The sequence below is a fragment of the Conger conger genome, chromosome 8, assembly GCF_963514075.1.
Source record: "Conger conger chromosome 8, fConCon1.1, whole genome shotgun sequence".
Lineage (NCBI taxonomy): Eukaryota > Metazoa > Chordata > Actinopteri > Anguilliformes > Congridae > Conger > Conger conger.
Window position 1 is genome coordinate 18814969 of NC_083767.1, and position 27212 is coordinate 18842180.

Below are 27212 nucleotides of genomic sequence, written 5' to 3' on the forward strand. Positions count from 1 at the left end.
TTGTAAGATTTGTCCCAAACATTATGGAGCTCACTGTGTGTGCATGTGCGTGTGCAAACAATTTTTTTGGGAAAATATTAACTCGGGAATGCATTGAAAGGATATTAAAGAACATGGGGCTGCTTGACCTTGCAATAGGTTCGATGTTGCGGTATTTTCTTGCTATACATGTTTATTTTCATCCACCTGTAACAGTATGCTCATCCAAAGGAACGAGTTCGAAGAGGATGACAGGTAATGAGTTTAATCGACAGCACGCCTACTTTAAGAAATGAAATTATATATATAAAAAAAGAAGAAATAAGAATGAAGAACTGTGATTGAAATGTTATGATAGATTGTAATTCATTCATAATTGTGTTTGCACGAGCACAGTCTAATAGGCTAGGAGAGCCAGTCTCTCTCTCTCTCTCTCTCTCTCTCTCTCTCTCTCTCTCTCTCTCTCTCTCTCTCTCTCTCTCTCTCTCTCTCTCTCTCTCTCTCTCAGCCATCGTTTGCTTTCTCTTCAGACGTTGAGTTAGCAAGCTCACAGCGGGAACGGACGGATTCTTCTTTGGAAAATGCAGGGTCGGAAGTTTGTAATATGTCTTTACATTGGGATGTATTTATGGACGTCGTTCCTTTTCAAAGGTGAGGTTCTTGGTACGAGTTCACTTTCTGCTGAGGGATAGCGTACCTGCCTGTGTCGGTAGCAAATTGTATAATCCGGAAAAAATGCATGGATAACTATTTATCTCCGTAGGTTTGGCTAATTTTGTTTATCAAATAATGTGAACGAAAAGTTTTCATCCCAGTATGAGAACAACCTATATTCATTCATCGGTCGTAAGGAGTACAATAACAGTATATTGTTATTTATCTTTATTGAAAATAAACATGATAGACTAATTGTAATAAGGTACAGCCTATATTCACGACAATAACTATTTTATTTTTAAATGCTATTACAGGACAAACGTCTCTTTAAATTGTTCATTGTAACCGAACGATATACCGAAACTATAAATAAATGCAACAAAAAAAGATACTCCAACTAGACATTTCAGAAACAGATCAACCTTTCCAAATGAAGTGGAATTTGGCTTTGGAGTAGACTAAGACACATTTACACATTTGTCCATTCATATTCACTCAGTGACCACTTTATTAGGCTGACCTGTACACCCTGTCAAACCTCTAAGTGGATAGGTTAGTAAGTCTAATAAGTCAAATAAGTCAAATAAATACCTAATAAAGTGATCACTGAGTGTGATATGTGAACGTCCAGTAGACTAGTTTTAGAGCACATAAACTGCCATGTTTCTCCAGTTACAACTTAATTGGGAGAGTTAAAACTAATTTGGCAGTATTTATATTGAATATGTGTATAGTTCTATACCTGTATATACACCCTCCCAAATATTTTTGCATGCAAAGTTAATTCTGGAGGTCACCCTGCAGGGCCACAGGTAGCAGACCGCAGTAGGCCCCTATGGGAAGAATGCGCATCTTACTGTATGTGGATTTACGTGACCAAGGTAGTACCGAGTGTTACACAAGGGGGCAGTAGGCGATAAGGCCGTCATTTCTCTAACTCTTTATTATGCTTTGTCTAAGGCTGTGATTATGTATTTTCCCTGGAAAACATCAAAGGACAGGGAATCCTATTGAAGTTATCATGTTTGCATGAAGTTTTCATTTGCATGTTCACTGTTGGGGCCACATTGCTTTTTTGCTGACAGACTAATCCCAATTTGAAGATAATAGGCCTACTTCATATGGAATACAGAAAGTTTATTCTAGCTCTCTTCATGATTTAACTCTAACTTCTTTACCATCCATACATTAGTATTGGGGCTGTGTTACAAACAGCTCAATGTAGCTCGCTACTTAATAAAATCAGTTACTAATTCATATTTTACTAATATAGCTCATTCAGAGTACATTCAGGAACCTGCCAAAACATATTTTTTTGTCTAGTCTGTTACGAAAACTGCTAGTTAAAACGTCCTCCTGGACAAAACTGGTCAACAGATTGATGAATTTTACAATGACTATGTGTGGTGTGAAACCATTTTGGTTGGTTTTGGTTGTATCACTGAATGCTTTAGCCTAAGACCCCTTTTTTTACCATGTTGATCCTGAGACAGGACTATGTTCAGGTTTCCCTGAGATTCAATTACAATGGGATGGGAATGAGGCAAACATCAGTTAGGAAGAAAAAAAAGTATTGTCTACATTACATGCCAAAAGTAGCAAAATGTTGGCCTTGTGTGCAAAATGCTCATGGGCATCCCAAGGGCAGGACTATTAGGACAATATCATTTCTGCAGAGGCTGACATTATTGTCAGTAGCAGAGGCACATACTGTGAACTCTTGGAGTAGTCAGAGTCAGTCATCTGTCTCAAGTGTCTGAGTTCTGGCACCAATATGGCCGTCACTGTCATCAAAGCAAAGAATGAGGATAGAACTTCACTGGACCACTCCTAACAAGACAGCTGCAGAAAGATCCAATCTTGCTCATAAAGATAATTAAGCTCCCTATCATGACGCAAGGGTGACATGCTACAGTCAATAGTGAACTCTCTAATTAAAATATTGCCGATAATTTGGCATTGTTCGGTTATTAAACAGACACCAGCAGGGTCAGACACTCAATCAGCTTTTTACTGAAAAGTGATCTTTGCACATACACTCACCTTGCACTTTATTAGGAACACCTGTGAACCTACTTATTAATGCGATTATCTTATCAGCCAATCGTGTGACAGTAGGGCAATGCTTGAAATCATGTCGATGTCAGTTAATCAACCAGCAGAATGTCAGTGATTTCGACTGTTGTGTGTTTCACGTGTCTCTAGAGTATACTCAAGATGGTGCTATAAACTAAAAACATCCAGTGAGCGGCAGTTCTGCGGACAGAAAAGCCTTGTTGAAGATCAGCAGTTGAGGTCAGCAGAGAATGGCCAGACTGGTTTGAGCTGACAGAAAAGCTACGGTAACTCAGATAACTACTCCACAATTGTGGTGAGCAGAAAAGCATCAAACATGTTGAACCTTGAGGCAGATGGGCTACAACAGCAGAAGACCACATTGGGTTCCACTTCTATCAGCTCTGAACAGAAATCTGAGACTGGAGTGGGCACAGGCTCACCAAAATTGGACAGTTTAAGACTGGAAAAAGGTAGTCTAAATGAATCTTGATTTCTGCTGAGGCATACAGATGGTAGGCATGAATCCATGGACCCAACCTGGTTAACAGTCCAGGCTCGTGGTTGTGACGTAATGATGTTGAGAATATTTTCTTGGCAGAGAATCTCAAAGGTGGAATCCATGCCACAAAGATTGAGGCTGTTTTGAGAGCAAAGAGAGACCCTACCCAGTATTAGTATAGTGTTCCTAATAAAGTTCTCAGTGAGACTGGGATGCTATTGAAAAGTATAATAAACACTAATGTTTTAACATTATCTGCTTGTGCAGGTGACAAACGGTTGGAGGTCTATAGTCAGGGGCAGAGCGAGCCTGTCATGCATATAGGTGTGAGGCATGATGAGAAAGCCTACTAAGTTAGTGTCTATGTTTGGGTACCCAGGGGGCAAATATTTATGAACATAAGCCTGCAAAAAGCAATTGTTTCCTGGGATGCTGGCTTGAGTCAGAACCAGGACCTCCATACAGGTGTCCCACCTTCATCAAGGTGTTTCCCACCCCATAGCACTTGCTCTTATGGATGTAGGCTGCATGTATGTATGTTGGTTCATGGTTAACATGGTTAACTTGCACTTGTGTTTTAGTGATGTTACATTACTTGCTGGTTTTGAAATGGCGTTGGCCAGGTCTGGTACTATTGCTTGTATTAATTTGGTGAATGCAAATATTAAGGGCTTCATATTATATTAAGAGTTCATTTTGAAACCCAAATTGAAGGACTATAAACACAGGCAGATTCAACATGTCAGTGAGCCTTTTTCAATGATAGGAAGGGATTTCAATGGTCTTGTAATGATGTAATAATGTTTTAACACAAATATCTTATCTATTGTCCCTTTAACAGTATCATTATAAATGCGAAACCTCAACTAGTGTACGGCACACATCTTTCTGGTGACAGCTCTAATACCTGGGGACACAGCCCACTAGATCTCTATTGATTATGTGATATGTGGTCTAAGAGGGGTTCAACCCATGCTGTCACAACTAAAAGGCAGTACACATGATTTAACAAAGCAAAAGACTAAGGTTTCCAATTTGAGAAACTAATCAATCTTGTCCATTCTGGGTATGGCATCACCTTACGTCAGTATCAGCCTGGTGATTTTGAATCATAAATGAAAAAAATAAGCTTGATGTGTGGACAACAATAATGCTGAATAGAGGAAAAATAAAAAATTCAGTTGTATGCAAAAATGTGGGCACCCCTGGTCAAAAAGCATTTTACAATTAATATCGTAGTGAACAGAAGCAAACCTGAACTGTTTAACATGAGTTAATCATAAAACCTTTCTGCAAGATTATTACTAAGGCCCAGATCCAGGTGATTTACTCGTGAGGGCTTCATTGAGTTAGGTGAATGTAATTCCAAGACTGAACTTTTTTCAAACTCAATGACTTCTAAAGTATCCTACTGCAGTGGCTGTTCTATCTGGTGTTACCAACCACGTGTTCCTCTAAATAGTTGTCCAAGGATATCAGAATGAAGATGGTTCATTTCCACCAAGAAGGAGAAGGCTACAAAAACTCAACTTTATTTCCACTGTCAGAAACATTATTACAAAATGGAAGTCAAATGGAACAGTTGAAGTCAAGCCGAGGTTTGGAAAACCAGGTAAACAGATAGAATGGTCAGAGACCTGGTGAGAGATGCTCAGAAGAACCCACACATCACAGAGCTACAAAAAAGAGTAGCAGGCACAGGACTAGCTGTTCAACAATATAACATAGTTTAAACAAAGGCCTACATGGCAGAGTTGCCAGAAAGAAGGCTTTCCTATGACCTCAACGCAAACTTAACTGTCGAAAATTCTAGAGGCTAATGTTCAAAGGTCAGTCCAGACATTGAAGTTGAAGAGAGGTTGGTTATTCCAGCAAGACAATGATCCAAAGCATACATCAAAATCAACCATGAAGTACCTCCAGGAAAGACAGATGAACCACCACAGTCCCCAGACTTCAATATTATTGAAAATCTGTGGAGAGATCTCAAACATGCTGTACATGCAAGGAGGCTGAAGAACATTTCTGTGCTAGAGGTGTTCTGCCGGAAAGAATGGGGGAAAATCCAAAAGCGAGAATTGAAAGACTCTTAGCTGACTACAGGAAGCGTTTGCAAGCTGTTATAGTTGCCCGAGTTACAAAGTACTAAAACTTTTGCACATGGCCTTTTCCCTTTTTTTATTATTAAAAAGTTGATTTGAAAATTAAAATAAAAAGTAATCTTGCTTTAAAATTTGAAGAAATGTGTCATATTTAACTTTTAGACGTTCCATTTAGACGTCAGGTTCACTTCTGTTCACCAAGATATGCATTGTAAATGGATTTTTGACCAAGGGTGCCCAAATTTACATATGGCTGTCTATTGTTTGCCCACCTAATTAACAGAGACAACATTTTCATTTTTATAGCACGAATATATAAAGTTAAATTTGTAGTGAACTAATTCAAGAGGCTTGCTCAAGGGTGACAGCTTTCAAGTGTAGCCCTAACCACCAGTCAGACTACTACACTAAATTTTAATTTCAAAATCATAATGCTCCCAAAACATAGTGTCATTATCATTTCATATCATATCATTTCATATCGTTCATGCTATATCAGTTTAAAGTATGTCCTTAGTCCTGCAGTTTTTCACCCACGGATTAGAAGTGAAACAATAAATATGAGGTTAAAGTGGAGATTGTCACCTTTAATTTGATAAACATCCATACACCAATTCCTGTAGGAATTGCATCCTTTTTTAAACATAGTCAACCCCTTTTAGGGGACCAAAACTCATTTGACAGTTGGCTTCTCAGCAGTTTGTGATTAGTCAGGTGTATTCAGTCATTTCCTCGGTGCAGGGATAAGGAAGCTTTCAAGTATCTGGTCTTGATTTCATGCCTTTGTAGTCTGTTATTTGCATTTGTAAACACGAGGACCAGAGTTGTGCCCATGAAAGTCAAAGAAGAAAAATTGAGGCAGAAAAATAAGAAAAAAACAGTCAGAGACTTTGGCTTAAGGAAACATTTTTGAATTATTGTTCATAAATGACACAAATTTTATAGACAACACATTATATTGCTAACTGTGGGGAAGAAGACTGCTCCACTGAGAATCAGTCTATGACTTAATAGTGTGAGTGTTTACGGCAGGGTGTCTACTTCATGAAGGGACATGATGTCATCAAGAAAGAATTGAGTTTAAAGTACTGTAAGGAGGCGCTATCGAACAGACTGTGCAGTAATACGTTTCTTATGGAAACACCTGTGATGAATGACTGCCGTTTCTGCTTGAAATGAACCATTGGACTTTTACATTATATTTCCTGGACATTTTCTGCTTAGTGTACCACTGGTTTGAGATGAATGAGCATGAATGACCTTGATCCAGTGCCGTCCTGTCCAATATGTAAGATATGCACTGCGCGTAGCTCCCGCTACCCATGAAAGGGCCTCATGTTAGCTTAGAACCTATTTTCGAAATATGTTTTACTTCAACTGTGTTATGTTTCTGGAAATGTTATAAAAGACCTTTATAAAAATGAGATACCCCAAAAGAACAGTCTTTGAAAGGCTCTGGGGTGTCCTATGAGAGATTGTGAATTGCGTGCATTGCAATGCAGAAGGAGTCGATCTGATAGGCACTTGTTGGGAAGTCGATGGTACAGATAATGGCAGTATTGTGTTACAGAGGTGGCCCATTGCCTTCTGAGCATCTGTCTTGGTTAATTTGATTTAATAAATCATCAATCGTACCAAGATATTCAGTAGCCTTGGAGAGTGCTGCTGGAAGAAGGCTCATGAATAATAATGTTGTGACCCTTTTTTCAGGACAACAGGCATTGCAAGGCTCCCGAAAGTAAAAAAGTTCCCACGTATGCAAGCAAAGCTCATTGCAACACAATTGTGCGACCAGCAAACAACATTAAAAAAAGCCCAGAGCATTAATATGTACATACACTCAGTGAGCACTTTTTTAGGTATTTATTAGAGTTATTGTTTTACTTCTGCTCCTGTAGCCTATCCGCTTAGAGGCCTACAATCTGCCTTCCTCCATATTAGTGACAGAGACTATGCAGCAGCCCTTTCTAAACACTTTGTTAGTGCTGCACTGAATATGTAAATCGCATCACTTCCTGTGCGCCGCAAAAATGTTGGTCCCTGATAGCAGCTGTCCAATGGCTGAAAATAGCTCATGCAGAGATATCTATAAGGTACTTGCTATTGTCTAAAAAGTGCCAACGATTGATATAGGACTGATTCTGAAACAGCAATTGGCAGGTGTTTATCATTCAGACATTTAATGCGATGTATTGTGCTTGGCAGCACATCGAGCAGAACACTTTCCCAAGCTTCTTTCCCCCCTCAGATGGCTGTTAAGGCCATCAGCCAGTACTTCAGACATTAATGTGTGTGGGGAGAGAGAGAGAGAGAGAGAGAGAGAGAGAGAGAGAGAGAGAGAGAGAGAGAGAGAGAGAGAGAGAGAGAGAGAGAGAGAGAGAGAGAGAGAGAGAGAGAGAGAGAGAGAGAGAGAGAGAGAGAGAGAGAGAGTGTGCGCAAAGCATATTCTTAACAGATGGCAACAAAGTTAAGGCTCATAAAAGTTGTCAACTGTAAAAAATTGTCTGATCTGTTGGAAAGTATCACCAAAAAGAGATAATGTGGTGAAAATGTTAATTCGTCTACAGCTCTGCATTTTTCTATTTTAATTTATTAATTTTTGTAGTTTACCAGAAAAACTCCACTGAGGTTGATTTCTTCCATGAGGGGGCTGGCATCAACAAACAGTGCTCGAAATGGAATCACAATGACGAGACATACACTCATTGAGCAGTTTATTAGGTAGTTATTAGACTTCAGGTTTCTGCTGCTGTAGCCTATGCACTTATAGGTTTGACGCATTGTGTGTTCAGAGATTCTTGCCTGCATACCACTGTTGTAATGTGTGGTTATTTGCGTTACCTTGTCACCTTTGACCTGTTTGGCCCTTCTCCTCTGTCCTTTCTCATTAACAACCCATTTCTGCCCGCACAACTGCTGCTCACTGGATGTTTTATTGTTTTTCGCACCATTCTCTGTGTGAAAGTCCCAGGAGATCAGCAGTTACTCAAACTGAGATACTCAAACCAACCTATCTGGCACGAACAATCATTCACACATTCACGCTGATTAAATATTTGCAATAACAGTACAGGTAAACCTATTAAGTGGTGAGTGTACATACTGCACGTTTGGGACAGAATACAGCTTAACAGTTTGGCAATGGAGCAGTAGTATCTGACAAGAGAAAACAAAGCAGAATAGAGGAACAAAGCCATCTATAATCAGTGAGAGTCAGGGAAAGAGACTTGTTTCAGATGTGGGCTAGAGCCAACATCCTTTTTTTTCTGATATTGATACAGGTTCCTGTTTCCACATATTTGCCCACCCCTCTCCCATGCTCTTCATTTTGGATGAGGGATTATCTCTTTCTGTGTGTCGGCTTTTTAAGGACAAGTGATTTATTTTGTTTAAAACTGATTTTTGCTTCCCGTTTCACATTGAAACACAGCAAAAGCTGCTTGGTGCCAAGAGCGAAGCGGAGCAAATTGATCCTCCTGCTGCTTCTCCTGTGATTCAACCATGTGAGAAAATCACCCCAAGGCATTTCTAAATAGCTGGACTTTAAATGCGGCAAGGCATTTTCTGTCATCATTTCTGACACCTTAAAAAGAGTTTCTCTCCTCATCTGGCTCTCACTTTCCCTGTCAACCCCCACCCCTGCCACTCTCTCAGCAACTGGCATAGTGTACATTTATGCACTTTGTTGTACGTCGCTCTGGATAAGAGCGTCTGCTAAATGCCACGTAATGTAATGTAATGTAATGCTTTGATTGAAAAATCGGTATAGATTTCTAACTATTGCTTTTATTTCCCTGAGGTGGGGTGGGGTGCAAAAATTTTAAATGTCTGTTACAATGAATCTGTATGTGATCGAAAGCAAACCTGAACTGTAAATGGTGGAGTTAAACATGAGACCTGTCTTTTAGTACATTTTTTTACTTTTAATAAATTATAAAAAAGGCCCATTATTAGAAAATAAAAGATACATGGAACAGTTGAAGTCAAGGCAAGGTCCGGAAGACCAAGAAAGATTTCAGATAGAATGGCCCGAGACCTGGTGAGAAATGCTCAGAAGCCACACATCACTGCAAAAGAGCTGCAAAAAAGAGTTTCAAACACAGGTCCAGCAACCTGAACACAATATTAAGGGTCTTAAGTATGTAAACGAAAACATTGAGCAGCCTGAAGCCTTTTGGAACAATGTGACGAAACCAAAATTTTACTTTTTGAGATCCAAGAAAGATGATTTTGGCTCACAACAAAAGACTCTACGATTTGAAAAATATGTCTGAATCGCGCAGTGTATACCCAGCTTAAGGTACATGACTGGGACCCGGAAGGTTGCTGGCTCAAGCCCCAGTGTGGCTACGATAAGATGAGCAAGGCCCTTAATACAGTTTCTGCCCACTGCTCCTAAGTAACTAGAGGACAAATTACCCCACAAGGTTTAATAAAGTATATCTACATCTTTAATAGTAAAAGTATATCTTCAATAGTTATTTGTAAAATAAATAAATAAATAAATAAATGATGAAGAAGAAAATAGTATGTACTTGTCAATGTCACTAAAGAATTATGATACAAGCATTAAAACTAATATTTGAATATATTCCATCTCGAATCTCGCACGCTTTAACATCCCTGATTTGGAAACCCAGCATATGACAACCAGACAGCAGCCATGGCATGCTGTGGCCAATACGATACAAACTGTAAATGCAGCATGTCTCTTCTATTCATGCCCAGCTAAGCTATTACATGGTTGTCACCATAATGGTGGAATATAACAAGCTATTGGCAGCCAGACAGTTCTGCCCATGGCCTTGGTAATAATGGGGCAGACGTCAGTTTAATCAATCTTAGAAACATAATCAGTTACTCGGATTGTGTTATAGAGTGAGAAAACACACACTAACAAGTTGCATAATAATATAATGTCAAAATGCATAGTTAGCCATACAAGTGACTTGTATGTATGCTGGCTTTGTTTCCCTTAAGGGACCTCTATCTTTGTTCTGTCTGTTCTATCTGTGTTCTGCTCTGTAGTTTTTGTTCTTGAACTGTCACCGTCTCTGTGATTTATTTTTGTTTATTTCTTTTATTTATTTATTAATTTATTCAATATAGCAAGCAATGAGCTGGAGAAAAAAAAGGTTTGGCACTTTAATACTAGTGTGCTTTTGACTATTCACATCAGACTTGTATGTATGTCTCTCAGGGGTTAATCAAAGATGGAAACAAATTCAGATAATATAGAATGATGCAAACTGAAACAATCTGAAGCAATGACTAAAAAGCCATCCACTTTGCTCCGTTCCATAGGGGTGATATTTCTATCTAAATTACAGCATCAGTGTTTCTTGTCATCTTCATGCGCTTGGGAGACATGACAAGATTATGGTCATTGGCAAGGACACGGATTTTCATGCATGGATTTGCATTCATTATGATTTTGGTCGACAGATTGGGATTTGGTGCTCTGCTTTTTCAGATGTTAGAGACTACAGGATTGAACCTCATGAGTGAAAAATATTTCAGCACGCATATTCCCATGTGTGCTTTCAATTGACCCTGAGAAGGCTTTTGATTGGCTGGAGTGGGGGTATCTTTGGGAGGTTTTGGAACGCATGCATTTTGGAACTGAGCTCATTCATAGGATTATAGTTTTGTATACAACACCTTCTGCAATCATAGTAGTCATGAAATTCCTTGGGATACCATTTGGAGCAATACCATGTGTATCTAAAAATCAAAAAATGCATTGAGGTAAAAAAGGGGGAGAAAAAAAAAAACCTGTTTGAATGTTCTGTGTTCTGTGTGATTTTTCTTTTTAATAAAAAAACATTTTTCGATAAAATGTCCAATTCACAATATAATCTGATATTTTGTGAATCTCCATGGTATTGAATCTGGACAGTGCCAGTGACTTTGGCTGGCAGGCAGCTGGCAGGCAGCTTGAAAACTGAGCTGGTCAAGCTGATCTATCTGGGTATGAGCTGGTCAACCAGCATGGCAAAGCTGGTCATGATGAGTTAGTATGGGTATGTGTTAGTGCTGGTAGCTTGTCTGAGCTGGTAACTAGTGAAACATAGCTTGGACTGGTCAAACCATGTTGAGCTGGGAGCTGGTCTGAACTGGTCAACCATTGCATTATGTTCTGCTGGCGCTTTTACCCAAAGCGACGTACAGTTGATCAGACAAAGCAGGAGACAATCTCCCTTGGAGCAATGTGGGGTTAAGGGCCTTGCTCAAGGGCATGTACCTTAACCACTACGCTGCAGGCTGCCCAGGCTAACCAGCTAAACCATGTCGAGCTGGGAGCTGGTCTGAACTGGTCAACCAGCTACCAACGGTTTCAAAACCTTAGCTTGAACTTTTCTTTCAGCAGGGACATACATCATATGGTTTATATAGAATTTATATGTGTTCCCTATTAAACAGCCAACATTATTAAGTTAGTGAATAGGTTCTCACCAGATTACTGGTGATAATTACATTATTTCATTATTATAGCATCTGCCCACAGATCACACAATTAAAAAAATAAAGAAATAGCAGATAAATGCCACAGGCTTGGTTAATATAGTCAGAATTATCGAAACAATTATATCACTTGTAACATAATCTAGTTTAGGAAAACAAATGAGCCACTATACCAGTATATGGAAGTAAATAAACCTTTAAGCTCTCTGTACGCACACACACTGCCCAATAACCTGTGTCTGAGGGTAATAAATCTGTTCAAAGCCATTTGCACTCCACAAAATGTGTGCACTTCTCACCATATACTGAAATAAAAGAGTGTATGACCCACACACTGTACAGAATGTGACTTTACAGTATATTCATTATTGTGTTGTTGCTAAGCAACACTTGACAATAATGATGAAAAAAAACCTGTTTATAATCTTTTGTTAACTAATAGATGTATTTTTTCTTTTCTTTTTTCTTTTAAAGCAAACATATATTCATCAAAATAAATCTAATATTTCTACAAAAGAAACAATGTTGCGGAAAATATAACATTGTGGAATAGCCCACCAGAATGGCTATTGACAACCTGTCATTTGTCTTTGTCTGCTATTATATAGAGTTTGTTTGTGTTTCTGTTCATTCTTCATGGTGACAATCTCATGGCCAGTAAGCGCCATAGAAACCTACTATTGGGTAAGATTGGGATGTGTTTCCCACTTACCTCACTTGCCTTTTACTGTGCTAATTTTCAAGGAGCTCTTGCCAAACACTGAGGGCCCTCTCTATGCCTTTGAGTCATCTACTTTTTTGTTAAGGACATCAAATAACTTTTTCATACTTCCGTTGCTCTGTGGGAATGTGTGAGTCTTGATTGGAGCTCCTCCTTCATCCTGTTGTGGCTCTCTGTTGTGCATAAGAAGAAAGGACTGCATGGTCCCCCAGAAATGTTGGGGATTCTGAATAAAACAAAGGAGGAGGTTTCAAAGTAACATTGCATAAGTGTCAGTGATAGTTTGAAGGTTTTTCAAGGTGGAATTGGTGGTGAGGGGGGTTCTTGAAAATGTGAATGAAAGTCAGTTGAAGGTGGAAAATTTTGACAACTATTTTGGGGGATTCATTTAAAAATATCTGGCAGTGCTAACTCTCAGTCAGACAAGTGGCTAAGAGGGTGCCTAATTGGACTTGCTTTTTGGGCACTGTGGACATGTTTTATGAAAACATACTCTCATATACTGTATGTGAAACATTTTGTTGACATTTTGTATTACATTTTCAATTTGAATAGCGAAATAAGCGTCTCTAATCATTCATGTGTCAAAGACAAAACGATTTGTTTTGTATTTGGAGAGATTTGGGGACACCTGAGGGCATCTGGGTGCAGTTTTGGGAAACCTCGTGTGGAATTTGAATGCCTGTCGATATCATTACCAAAAATTGACATCAAGTTTGTGCACAAATATAAAGTAGTTCTGTGTTGATCCTTTTGTGTATACTGTATGCATATGCTTTGACATAAATTTATTTTGCCTCAAATATCTGATTGGTACAAGCCTCACACAATGTGTGAAACCTCTACATGGTAGGCTACAGCAGAAGACTTAATAAGTATAAAAAATAAGTCCTAATAAATACCTAACAAAGTGCTCACCGAGATAAAAAAAAAACTCTATCTATGCATCTATAGCCTATATTGTATTGTGTAGTTGCATACTTGTACAAATAAATATTAAATATTCTCTATTTCAAAAGAAATATGTGCTTTGCAGTTCACAATAGTGCTGCCTGTATAACTTGTGGGTAGGAGCTCGTCTGTTTGCCTGTGCTTTGAAATTGGGAAGAATCTCCTCCTCTCCTCAAACCCTGGTCGACACACCAAAGGTTTTTCTATTAATAGTGAGATTTAAGAAGAGAAGCTGTGGATACCATTATTAAATTCTAGCCTATACTGTATGACACTGCTTGAGATTGAACACTATTCTGGGGTCAAGGTGAATGCTCAGACTACAATTGCATCGCATATTTCACAGAAATCGCTAAGGCTATTTCTATCGGAAAAGGTGTTAATGACCTGATTGTAGTTAATGCGGAGACTTGAGACATCCTTTGTAATTTCCCGTAGAATTAATTGATTACATGTAAGTTTAATAATAGCAGTTAATGAAGCAATTGTTTATTATAGCTTATTATAGGTGCCCCTTCCTGCTCAGCAGATAAGAATACAGATCTCAGTCAGGCATAGGAATGATTCTCATAGGGCTTGTGTATATATATATATATATATAATTTATTTATTTTTTGTAGACGTCTTGTTTCATTAATTCAAATATATTTATCTTGCATCTGTGTGGGTGTATACTAGTTCGATAAAAATGCAAATGTTCAATTTTGAGTGAACAGCAGGCATTGGAGTGATTTCTTTAATGTTACAATTCATTTTTCAAAACAACGCATAAACTTGACAACATTGTATTAAAGCAGAATTAATGTAAGTCAGTATAAAAATAAATGCAGTGACACAAAATGCTCTGGCTTACCATCAACAATAATCTCGTTTTGGATTTGGTTTCAGGAAGCGTTAATGATACAGCAGATGAAAGACAATGCCGAGATGAAAATCTAATTGCAACTTTAATGAGATAACTTCAAATTCTAGTGCACTTCCAATATGCACCACTATGATAAGTGAGACTGAATGGTGTCGTCACCATTTTCTTCCCCCAAGCTGGATTTTGTGTTGAAAGGCAAAAAAAACTCTTATGCACTTGTTTTGCCTTCAGCAGCACAGTAAGAAACATTTGAAATACCTCTTACCCCATACATGTTTAATTAAAAGGGGATTACAGCTAAAAGCTGCCTTAAATCAGATCGTACTTGGCTTAATGTTTGGTCTTACTTGCTTTAATGTGTCCTGGTTATCATTTTAAAATGAACTGAAAAAGGGCCCCTGAAGATCGGAGGCTTTTGACATTTTTACGGTACATAGGTTTTTCTAGGTTGTAACACCTGCCATGACCCATTTCTTCAACATAGCCCTTTTGAAATTCATGTGCTGTGGCAGTGGAATTTGAGGATGGGTGATCCCATAGAGGGTCGACAGCTTCCTCCGAGACAGATATCTGTGAGAGATCTGTGCTGACAGATTTAAGATGACTCATCCTATCTGACGCAGTAAGCTTTGCACAATATCAGGAGCCAAGGCCCTGACAGAATGCTCTTTTGTTGGTACACTATGACCAACAAACAGTGAGACCATGAAACAACCCAGTGGCATATGCTCACAAGGTAATTCCTAAGCGTTATGGAACCCATGGTATATCGTGGATATTGGCACAGCTGGCGGGGTGGTTAGGCATGACACGAGTGATGTTGCACCACCTTGCTGTGACAATATCCACAATATAAAACAGTTCCATAAAGATTTTTCATATAATGGTTACCACATTTATCTTTCAAAATTTCCAAAAAGAGAGACAAGACAAACTTTAAATGAATGTATTTTTAATGGAACTATATTTTATGGTAAATGTATTCCTCCGCTGAACAGTAGTGTATTGGTGCTAAGAATGGTATATATTATTGCTTATAAAATCAGGTTTGAAGTAAATAAGGATTCCAAGCTAAACCATTGTCCCTCATAGATCATCTCCACAGATATGTGAGCCTGTGAATTATTCAAAGATAAAAGTCTTGATACTCAAACTTAAATCCTGCTTTGGGTTTTCTTTTTGTAGGTTTTGGACTTGGGCCTATAGATTGAAATCTGATATCCATGCTTTGCGGAAAGAAAGGGCCCCTTACACTGACTGAAACCAAAACAAATGACAATGGCACATCTATGAAGTAACAAGTATCTGACCTGGCAGAGCGCTAAGACTTCTTTTGTATTTCTGGTAATGAGAGGGTGTTCAACTCTGTGTATGACCATTCAGTCAGATTACTGAGAGCTCTGTTTTTAATCACTGCAGTCATACTGTTCAATGCAATTGTGACTATCTGTTCAATACTTCCTTATTTTGGTTTATCCCATCAAAAACCTGTGGTCTGAACTGTAGAGGGGAGTCCCTAAGCGGATTCTGAAAGGTTCTGCATGGAGGAATGGTCAGAAATCCATCCATATGTGTTCTCTAAATTCATCACAAATCATAATGATCTATATGATATGTTCAAACATATAGAACTAATAAAGGACTCACGGTTGTCAGAGGTATTGCGCAAAGTATTAAACCAGGGGTGCCAATAATTGTAGAACATGTTTTTTGGGGAAATACATTTTTTATTTTTGAAATACTTCACACTTTTGTTGATTCCATTGAATCATTAATAAAGCACACTACACATCTTAGAAAATAAAGCTTATGTCAATAGCACTTTTTGTGCATATTTATTTAGGGTGCCAATAATTGTGGAGCCCACTGCATATGTCCACATAAAGTACATCCACATAATTCACAATATTGTTCAGCCGGCAATGATAAATGATGGAGGCAGTGCTGGAGATCATGTGTTCAGAGGAAAGGTATTCTTTCCAAACACAAAAAACAAGATAGCTGTCAGTAGCAGGCGTGCCACTCCAATCCATCCTCATTCTTTCAGATTCCAAAGGGGCAGCCAGCTGCTACCTTATTCAAGCTTTGTTTATGACTTTGGCAAATTGGCCAGGGGGAATGAAGGCTCAATCTCACAGTGCCACGACAGCCACTTTTTTTCTTTCTCCAAAGGCGGCCGTATATCACAATTTGAATCTGGAATCTCTGAACGAAATACCTATGGTGGGTGTGAAGATTGAAATCCGGACCCTACCGAGACACACAGTGGTTTTTAATCCCTTGTGCACTACAGATTACCATTTCTTCTGTTAAATCATAGGGCTGGAACACCTAAAAAAATAAGATAAAATGCATGACCTTTTTCATGGCAGTGCTTCCCAACACATACTGCTTCTAAAATGCTTTAGGTACAGACTACCTGTTTAGGTGTAGGTGACATATCACTTATGCAAGAATATAGTAAAACACAAATCTCTGCAAGCAATGAGGAGGAATTCATGAAACAATTTTTTATACTGTGTACACTAAATATTTATGTACAATGCATAAAAATGTTTTGTGCAATGTCATGAAATGTAAAACGTATTTGCCAGGGTGTATTCAGAAACATAATCACATTAATTTTTTTATTACTGAGGGCCAGTATTTTTTATTCACTCCTTCAAGCGGTCCTTTGTAACAGCGAGTCTTGCAATGACATATTAAGAAATCAGTGTGCCTATGATTTGCAAATTATAACCAATGGATGCACTCAAGTAAATATTCCACCGCATGTCACATTAGGTTTTACGCTCACCACAGTGGAACAATAAGGCCAGACAGGGAAGCTCATTTCATGCTAATGATGATAATCTCCCCTTTCTTAGATGTAGCCCCTTGTGATTATATTGTGTCTGAATCACACTTGGGCGTGTTTGAGTTGCAACTAAAAATAGCCCATTGCTGTTTACCAGTGTAATAAAGCATGACCATTTCCTGTGTGTGTGTGTGTGTGTGTGTGTGTGTGTGTGTGTGTGTGTGTGTGTGTGTGCATGCATGTATGGGTGTGTGCGTGTGAGTGTGAGTGTGAGTGTGTCTACAGAAGAATATGTTTTTTTCTATTTTCAAATGAGGTAAACGGAATTCTGAATGTAGGCGGTTCATGTTTGGCTGTGTCTAAATTGTGCGACCATGCATGGCTGTTAGACCATGTGTGTAAATATGTTTGCTTATTTAATCAGGGCGTTCAGGTGAGAACTACATTCCCTTTTGGCATAGATGACCAAGAAAATCAATATGGGTAAAAACAGCTGCAGGCAGATGATTAGATAGCCAGATAGAGTCCAATCTGGGAATTTTATGAGGAAATCAGCGTTAACACATGCTCTAGGAATTTCTGTGCCTGTGGGAAATTTATAGTAATCCATTACATGGATGTACCAGTAGTAAACATTTAACCACTGCTAATAAGGAATTGTATTTAGTTTCTGCATCACATTATTGCATAAGGTTGCATCTGCGTTCTAGTTTTGAGATATTGAGCTTCAAAGCTTTCATACCCTAACACAGCAAAACCTGAAATGCCGGGCAGTTCTTCATAGACCGAAATGACAGACACTCTAAAAGTACTCTGAATGTACAATATCAAAATCCGGTTACACTTTACTTGAACCCCTCGCCATAACGTAACACTGTCATACAAATCACATGATAGCTGTAACAAGATGGCAGATAACAGATGATGTCAGGTTTTGTCAGTAAAACTGTCATACTTGTATCAGTAGATTTTATGAGAGTAACATCTGTCATAACATTTACCGATAAAAGTATGACTGTTTTATATAATTTGACATCAACTGACATCATCTGTTACGCCATCTTTTTTGTCGTGTATGACAGTGTTATGTCAGCCTCATGGCGGGGGGTACAAGTTAAGCGTTCCCCAGAATCCTATCAAATTTCCCTATAAACAAAATGACGCCAGCTCATATTTGTCAAAACGTTCCTATTGGCACCTAAAGGTCATGCAGAATACAAGGGAATGCTCAGACACTCAGCTGAAGTGAACGTAATATTTGCCTTTAAGGAATTGCTGCGACGTGTTTGTTCCATTGCAGGAGTCATGTTTTGGCAGGTTCAGTCCGTACAATTTCCCTGGACCCATTGGTTTTCATAAATCATTGGATTACATTGTTTGAATTATTTCTGTTGCATTAGAGCCTCTTGAACAAGGTTGACAGTATGTTAACATTGTGCTTCTCTCTCTATGACAGGGTCGTTGCAGGGTGAGTACCAGAGGAAACTGTATAAGGAGCTAATGGTCAACTACAACCGCCTAGAGAGGCCGGTCTCCAATGACTCCGCACCCATCTTAGTGGAGTTGGGCATGGCTCTGCTGCAGATCATTGACGTGGTGAGTAAAGGCAGAAAGGGGTCCCCCTTAAAAGCAGGTTTCCCACTACTTCTGGAAAGGCCCTTTTGTAGGGTGCTTGAAGATGTTGGATCTTCTCTTGGTTTACATATTTCATGAAACTCATTTTCCCAAAGCTATAATATGCCCACACAGTGGGCACTTTACTAGGTATTTATTAGACTTATTTTTCAGACTTAGGTGTACGGGTATTCTTAATAAACTGCTCAGTGAGTGTATCGAAGTTGTGAAAACTGTGAAATAATTCATTTATAATTAATTGTATCTAATAATTGATGGAATGATTATAATAGTCTTACATTATGTCGAGATAACATTTCAAGAATTGTGAGTAGCGGGTCCAGTTTTGAAATATGAACTATTATGAAGTATGAAACTTTCAGTACTGGAATTGCAAAAGTGTATGGTCAGGATATTTTCACAGTACTGCTTGAGGTACCTTTTGGGAAATCCTCAGAATTGAATACCCAGTACATTTCTGGAAGGCAACAGCTTAGTTTCAGTTCCAAAATGCTTTCATACCAGTATCAAAAATGTAAAAAGCTGCAAAATGTAAAAGACCAAATTTAGAACGGCTGAGGGGTTTTCACAACCACACTTCTTCAGTCATAATTGGGTTATTAAATGGAAATTGAGTTTCATGAAAAATACAGCTATGCAAGCCAAAGGATAAAGCTCTTCTTTTGATATTCTTGCTGCTTTTCACACAGAACAATACTCAGCGTTCAATCAACTCTAACACCATTTCCGCATGTACAGCATATTTTGCACTCACAGATTAGAAATCTGCTGCTAAATCCCAAAATTATGTCAACGTTTAACACAACTGTGTCTTACGCAATGCTTCTTATTTATATGACCCATTGAATGCAGCACACACAGAGAGTGTTTGAGAGAGGTAAACATCTCCCCAATGGGGAAAATAAACTCATGCAAGCGAGGCAAAAACTCCCCAATGGGAAGAAATTGTGGGAGGAACCCAACTGTAGAGATCCTCCACGAGCCAGCCTGGTATAAAATATAATGAGGATCTAAAGCAAAGAGAGTGGGTTTGGCAGGTTATAGGTACACAGTCAAGTAGTAGACAGTCAAAGGGATATGCAAAGATTAGGCCTGTGACAGCAGATTTTGGGGAGACGTGGTTAAATCCAAAGAGACCAATTAAGAACCACATGGAAGCAAAAACATCGATAAATGACTATATTTTTGTGTTAATATGCTTTACTCTGTTGATTGTCTACTTCAAGTATTGGATTTTGCTATTAGTGTTTACTGTTGAGTGGGTAGCATTGATTGCATTATTACACTTTTGATAATGATTTTATGTAATAATGTCCCACAGTATTGTTAATGACCAAGATTATGTAATTTTGTAATAATTGAATAATTTGATAAATGGGGACTCTGGTGCTTAAGCTGAAGGTTGTAGTCATTATCCACTCGTGATTCTGTAAATTAGCTATTGCCAAGCCATTTTTCGGACTACTTTCACTCAGCTAATTGATGTTTTGCTCCCATATATAAATGATGGAAATCTAGTGTTTGGTGGAAATGAAAGTGGGGGGTTTATGTTTATGTGTAGTAATGAAGAAAACCCAAAATCATAAACAGTATTGTATCCAGCTCCCTCTGGAGCAATGTATGGAAATGATTTTCTCTGTAATTGTTTTTTAGGAGTCTGAGCACTGAAGGAGACAGAACCCACTTTATTATTATTATTGTTATTGTTATTATTTCCCGACTGTCCTCAATAATACGTGTTTAAATATAAAAAGCAATTTTGTTTCTATATACTGAAGACATGGCTGTTCTAGTGAGGGAGTTCTTGAACAATTTCTAAATATTGGACTAAAAATGGACCATAACTTCAAGAACCTGCAACAAAATCTATGCGCAATATAAAATAAAGTTACAGGAGTTACTCTATTGTATTATGAAATTCAGAGCAATAAACAATCTGAAACAATGGTGGCAGTATACGTAAATCCAGATAATTCATTCTTATTTTGCATTGGATATAAACAGCACATATCCAGCATTGTCCATAATATTACAGTGACTTATTCAAGCTTATCAAAAATGGCTTACTTGAACCTCTCTAAACGGTTTACTACTTCCTACTTTTCCCAACTAATACCTGTATATTACCTCACTGAAACATGTGCATCGCATTTCAATCGTTATGGATTTCTTATCACATTTCCATTATATCCATTTACCATTCCACTTTGCCAGCCAGGAGACGATGGGATCCCCTTCAATAGCTGGGTTCCTCCTGAAATTTACTCCCACTAGGTAGTTTTTTTCTCACTGCTGTTTAATGATTTTTTCTCCTACATGTGCTTGCTATTTTGTGGCTTCAAGCCTTGTTTTTGCGCTTCTGTTACTTCTTAAAGCATCTTTGTGACCATCTTCTGTAAAAAGCGGTATGCAAATAAACTTGAATGGAATTGAAGTGCAGCACCCTACATATGCCACTTTACACATCCATCTCAGAACTTACAGTAACGCAAGGCTTTGCGGGCTGTGAGATCGAGAGGCACACAGCTGTCATGCAGCATCAGCACAGAGCTGCTCAGCTTACATCACCCCTACTTGGGATCTGTCTTGTGCTTTCCCTGGGAGAAATGCCCTATTTTCCCCTGCCCGATTATCGGAACAGACGGGGCCAGGGGACTGTGTGTTAATACTGTCTGCCACCGCTGCTCCTGGGGGGAGGGGAGGTAGATTGTCTGTTCTTTCCTTCACCTCTGTGAGAAATGAAAGCTTTCTTGACTGAGCCAATGACAGGTGATGATGGCATCTTGCGAAAATTAAGATTCACTGATTACCAGGGGATGCTAGTGACAAGCTTCTTGTTTGCTTGGTTTTGGTGTTCAGTGGAATCGATGGCAGTGTTCCCACACAATATCAAATTAGTAAAAAAAAAAGTTTCAAGGTGCTATGAACACTGATACTGTTCATAGTTATCTGTTTGGACTTCAGTCTTTGTGATTTAGCTAACAGTTCATTGTTTGTTGTTGTTCTTCCCCTTTGGTCCGTGATAGATTACTTTTTGACAAGTGACCCTGCTGAAAAAAACAGCTCAAGCTAGGCCTTGAAACCACAGGTAGCTGGTTGATCAGTTCAGACCAGCTCAACACAGTTTAGCCGGTTGACCAGTTCAGACAAGCTCAAGCTACCTGCACTACCGTAGCTGGTTGACCAGCTCATACGTAGCTAGACCAGCTTCATGACCAGCTTGGCCATGTTCAATTTTCAACCTGGTAAAGCTAGCATTGCTGGATTTTACAGCAGGAGATCCTATTCTGCCATGTTCTGTCACATCAGTGTGATATGTTAGTGCAACTGAATTTATCATCTGGGCATAGGCAGTACAAATTTTTGTTGTGTTATTCTTAAAATAGATCTAGTTTTATAGCCATTATCTTCCCATGTTTAATTTTGTATGTATTATAGACTTGTTGGCTCAATGGACTCAGCAGAAATGACTACATATTCAAAGCTGATTCCAGCTTAAAACTTGCAGCGTTTGGCAAACCTTTGTTCTCTACTGAAGGCACAGGAAGTCAGAGAAAACTGGAAAAAATATGCGGGGAAATTACACTGTGCATAATTCATAGTTTTATCATTCTGAGGCTAGCTCTTTTTAGCATAAAACCATAAAAATATAGGTTACAAACATTTGACTAAATTTAATTTACAGTACACTTCCAGAAAATTCTATTGAAGTGTGGAGCCTCATACTACTGGCAACACAGCACGAGTACAAGATAACTAGTGCTGATAGGAGTGATGCATCCGTCAATCACAACTGGCAGCCTATGGGCTAGCATCATTTGGGTGGAATTAATGGAAGAGTAACCTGACAAAGCCACCCAGACCTGGTAATGTAAAACCAATTATGTCTGTTTTTACTTATGACATGCAAGAAGGCCCTGGGTTTGAATCCCAACCTGGGCCATTATGTGCAGAGTTTGCATGTCTCTGCATGCATGTGGGTTTCCTCCGGGTACTCCAGGTACTCCTCCCACAGTCCAAATTCAGGAAAGGTTCATTGGAGAGTCTAAATTGGAGAGTCTTAATTGCAGAGCCCATAGGTGTGAGTGAATGGTGTGGGTGTCCAGGGTGGGTACCCACTACGACCCTGACAAGATATATTCATATTAGATAATGGACGATTGGATGGACATCCGGGGCTCATGTCTGTGATATCCATCTTATCTATCTGTGATAAGTAAGAGGGCCGTACCAGCACTCATCGCAAGGGTGTACATTTGACAAAACTGGTGTACCTGCATGAATCAGGGGTTGATAAATTACTTCTCAATGCAAATTATGTTTTTGCAGTTCTGATGTAACACCATAATAAATTGCTGGGCAGTAACAAAATAAATCAACATGAAAGATCCTGATGATTTACCTGGGCTTTCAAACCATGATTTATTGTGGTCAGTTTGCTAAAATACTGGCAGGCAAAAGTAAACCTTAAGTTTAAATCAGGTGTAAAAGCAATGGAAGCAAAGGTCAGTAAACCATTTCGGACATCTGGCTCTTGAGACTTGGATTTTCAATGGAAAATATGGCTTGTGAGAATAATACTGAAAATCATGAGGGTATAGGCAATAGTTAGCAGTTATTTAGCTGATGTGTTTATCCAAAGGGTCCTCCCTGAAGCAATGTGCGGATAAGGGCCTTGCTCAAGGGCCCAACAGCTGCTTGGACTTGATCATGGCTTCACCGGGGTTTGAACCACCAACCTTCTGGGTCCCTGTTGTACACCTTATCCACTAGGCTATCATTGCTGAATCCTGGCCGGGGCCTTTCTGTGTGGAGTTTGCATGGGTTTGCTCTGGGTACTCTGGCTTCCTCCAACAGCCAAAATACATACAGGTTAGGCTATGTATATATAAATTAACCCAAAGCCTTATGCAATTATATGTTTATGTAAGTTATATGTTAAAATGTGCATTTGCATGACCTTTCCCACAAAGACAGTGTTATGTATCCAACTTGTATAATTACTTGGCTCACTGCAAATATACTTAATAAAGCATGAAAACATTTTCTGTGTTGTTGCCCTTACATTATGGTCCTCTATCTGAGTAAACACATTTAATTTCACATTAGAGGATACAGACCCCTCTCCTTCACAGGCTAAGGGAAGGGTCCTAGTGACCCAGATGGCATAGAGCCCACAGACTGCAGCTGGGAAACAGTGAACACATCACTTCCTCCAAATCAGTTCATATGCCGGGACAGCTGAACCAGCTCCTGTGGTGTCGCGCTTGAAAAGGAAGTGGAGGACGAGTAGAACTAAATATGTAACAAACATGATGCGGCTAAGACAAGGTGTTCGGGGCTTGGGATAGCATTTTTGAGGGCACACCAATTCAATTCAATTCAATTTACTTTTCACGGGAGACTGTCACAAAGATGCTTTACAGAGTAACACAGAAGAAGCCCCCAATAGCATATGAGGTAAACTACTCCCTTAGGGGAGAAAAACCCTAAAACAGTGGCGAGAAAAGTCCCCAATGGGAAGAAACCTTGGGAGAACCCGGCTATAGGGGCATGCTCATCCTCTGCTGGCCTATAAGTTTCATGTGTGAAACTAGTAGTCAACCACACTTTCATGGACATTCAAGCCTTATGACTGCTATCCAACTGGATTTCTCCAGCGACTGTTGGGATCACTCAATGCTGGCACAACCTCCATTGGTCTGTCACCTCCAAAGATCAGATTGACAACAAGGCAGCTGGTTGTCATAATCTTAAATGGATTAATTCCAGGCTGATATACTGAGACCGCTGGAAATGATCTAAAAGCCCTTGACAGTGTAGCTTGATTAATACTGAAAGCAGCTGTAGGGAAAGATGGTGGCTCATGGATATAGTGACAAGGATGCAGGTTACCAGTGGGGTTGGGGGGTGGGGGAGGTATGCCTCTCTGGCATGCCTGTGAGTGCAGGCGCCATCTGCGGAAAATAGCGCCCGAGGCTTGTCGGGAGGGCCAGGGTTAGGTCCATAGATCTGGGTCAACTAGTACCGCCTGGCTCTGCCTCCAGCGCATGCTCCGCCTTTTTTTGATGGGAATAAGCGCAAGCCAACACTTTGGGATCACAGGGCCATGGGATACGCATTGGATACAGCGTAATGGTCCAGCTGTCGCCAATCCCTTAGTGGGGTTAAAGTGTTAGTGTGAAGCCAACTGGTCTACATTTCAGCTTTATTTTCGCTGTTATGTAAGCCATTATGAGCCTATCAAAATCAGTTATGTTTCATTGCATCATAAACATCTTTCTTAAAAATATAGAAATGATAATTTAATCTTATATGTATGTTTTCATGAACTCTGTACACTCAGTGTCCACTTTATTAGGTAGACCGGTGCACCAGCCCTTTAATGCAAGGCAGCAACTCAGTGCATAAAAGCATGCAGACATGCTCAAGAGGTTCAGTTGTAGTTCAGACCAAACATCAGAATGGGCAATAAAAGTGACTTGTCTGTGGAATGATGGTGTCAGACGGGCTTTGAGTACCTCAGAAACTGCTAATCTCCTGAGATTGTCATGCATGACAGTGTCTAGATTTTACAGACAGTGGTGCAAAAGAAAAAAATAAAACCATCGAGCAGCAATTGCCTGATAGATGAGAGGAGAATGAACAGACAGGACAGTACTGAAATAACCACATGTTACAACAGTGGTATGCAAACATCAAACATTGAGTATCAAGAGTATCAAACATTGAAGTGGATAGGCTACAGCAGATGAAGTCTAATGAATGCCTAATAAAGTGGTCACTGATGGTATTCTTATTCAGTAATGAAACACAGTGTTGAGCCTGTAAATGCCTAAGACAAGTCAATTAGTAACAGCCATAAAAGCTGTGAGCTGGTGTGAGAGAGCAATAAAATCCTTTTTAGAAACCCAGCTCCTGGTTATTAAAAGTCCTGTCTACATTTTATTAGCCTTTCCAAAATATCCTTCTTGTACTTTTTTAAAAACTCTGTCCCTTTGTGTGATGTAAATCAGAGGTTGTTAATCACATTCATAAAACCCTCAAAATTATTTTTTATAATAACCTCACAAATTCAGGAGCAAGGGCTGACATAGCACAACAGGCAGCTCCTTTGAAATGTTAATCAGCATTATTTATTTTCATGGATGATACACTCACCCCTGCATTTCTAAGTAAACAGAATTCTCATTATTCCTCCCAAGCACAAATACTATAGCATTGCTTATTTTCAAGGAGTGTTTGAAGCCAAATATCCAAAAAGCACTGAATTGTATCTGACAGAATGTATTGCAGTTGTTTTAAGGCTCTTCATTTATGAGCATTGGTGTGGAGGGCCACCAATAATTGGCAAATGCATAAATATTACAAGCTGTAATCTGTAGGATGTCAGGTGCACAAAACAGCTCTCAAGGGAAATCAACCAACCAAAACATCCACTATCCTTCTCAGAATTTTTTTTTGTCAGAAATCCTTCCAAAGTGATCATCCATCAATTAATCTATGTATCATCACTAATCTATGTAGAGCAGCAGGGTAGCTTGCAACCCCCAGGGGTTTATTCCCAGGGGGACAATGGTATTTTGCTCTTGAGCTAAGTACTTAACCTGAATAGCTTCACTAACGATCCAGATATAAAAGTGTCACTGTGGAAAAGAGCATCTGCTAAATGCAAAAGCAAAGATTGCCAAACAATAAATCCCTAAATGAGTGCATACCTAATTAAAATAGCTGCTGCTAATGTAATATTGTTTGCCAAAATGATTACTTTTGAGAAAAGTCATCCTCCGGCAAAGGTGAAATAACTTTTACGCAGATCAATAAACTTGAACATGGTTTAAGTTCCCTTGTTTAATTAAACACATTTGCAGTGACATAGGGTACATCAACAACACTGGTGAAGCTCTTTGTGATCGACTGGTCACTTCCCGTCTGATATCAGCAGGGGCAATGCCAGCGAGGAGGTGCAGGTTGTTTGTGTCGGTGGGTTTCAAGCATCCAGTGATCAGGCGGCAGGTGTTGTTCAATGCTGAGTCAAGTTTATTGGCATGGGTTGATCTCTCCCAGACAGGACATGCATACTCCACAGAGGAATAGCATAAGGCCAGAGCTTATTGTGTGCGCTGTGGCTCCCCATTTGGAGTTGATCAATTTCCATAGGATGTTGTTTTGGGAACCGACTTTCAATTTGCAGTTTGCTCCTTAAAGGAGAGAGTGTGGTCCAGGGTACTCCAAGGTAAACAGGGTGGGTACAGTCCTCCAGTGGTGTTCCAGACCATTTGATGTTAAGAGGTCAGTTGGCTTCACGATTCCTGAGATGGAACAAGCAGAATTGAGTTCACAGGGTTGGCTGGTTGTGCTCGTAGTAGAGGAGTAGCTCATCTAGGGCTGAGGTGAGGTTTGCTTCTACTGCTTCAAACGTATCTTGGTCGTCGGCGTAGAAGAACCACTCAGTATTCTGGTCCATTGGCTGGTCGTCAGTG

The 27212-nt window shown here is 39.3% G+C and overlaps 1 protein-coding gene across 1 annotated transcript in view; it reads left to right on the plus strand.

The window, feature by feature from the left end:
* The first annotated feature begins 511 nt into the window (after positions 1-511).
* LOC133135011 (neuronal acetylcholine receptor subunit alpha-7-like) overlaps positions 512-27212 on the plus strand; it is a 44905-nt gene continuing 18204 nt past the window's right edge. The window contains exons 1-2 of the mRNA XM_061251738.1: positions 512-630; positions 18551-18690. Coding sequence (XP_061107722.1) covers positions 561-630; positions 18551-18690 — 210 coding nt within the window. The 5' untranslated portion in view covers positions 512-560. The remainder of the gene's footprint in view (positions 631-18550; positions 18691-27212) is intronic.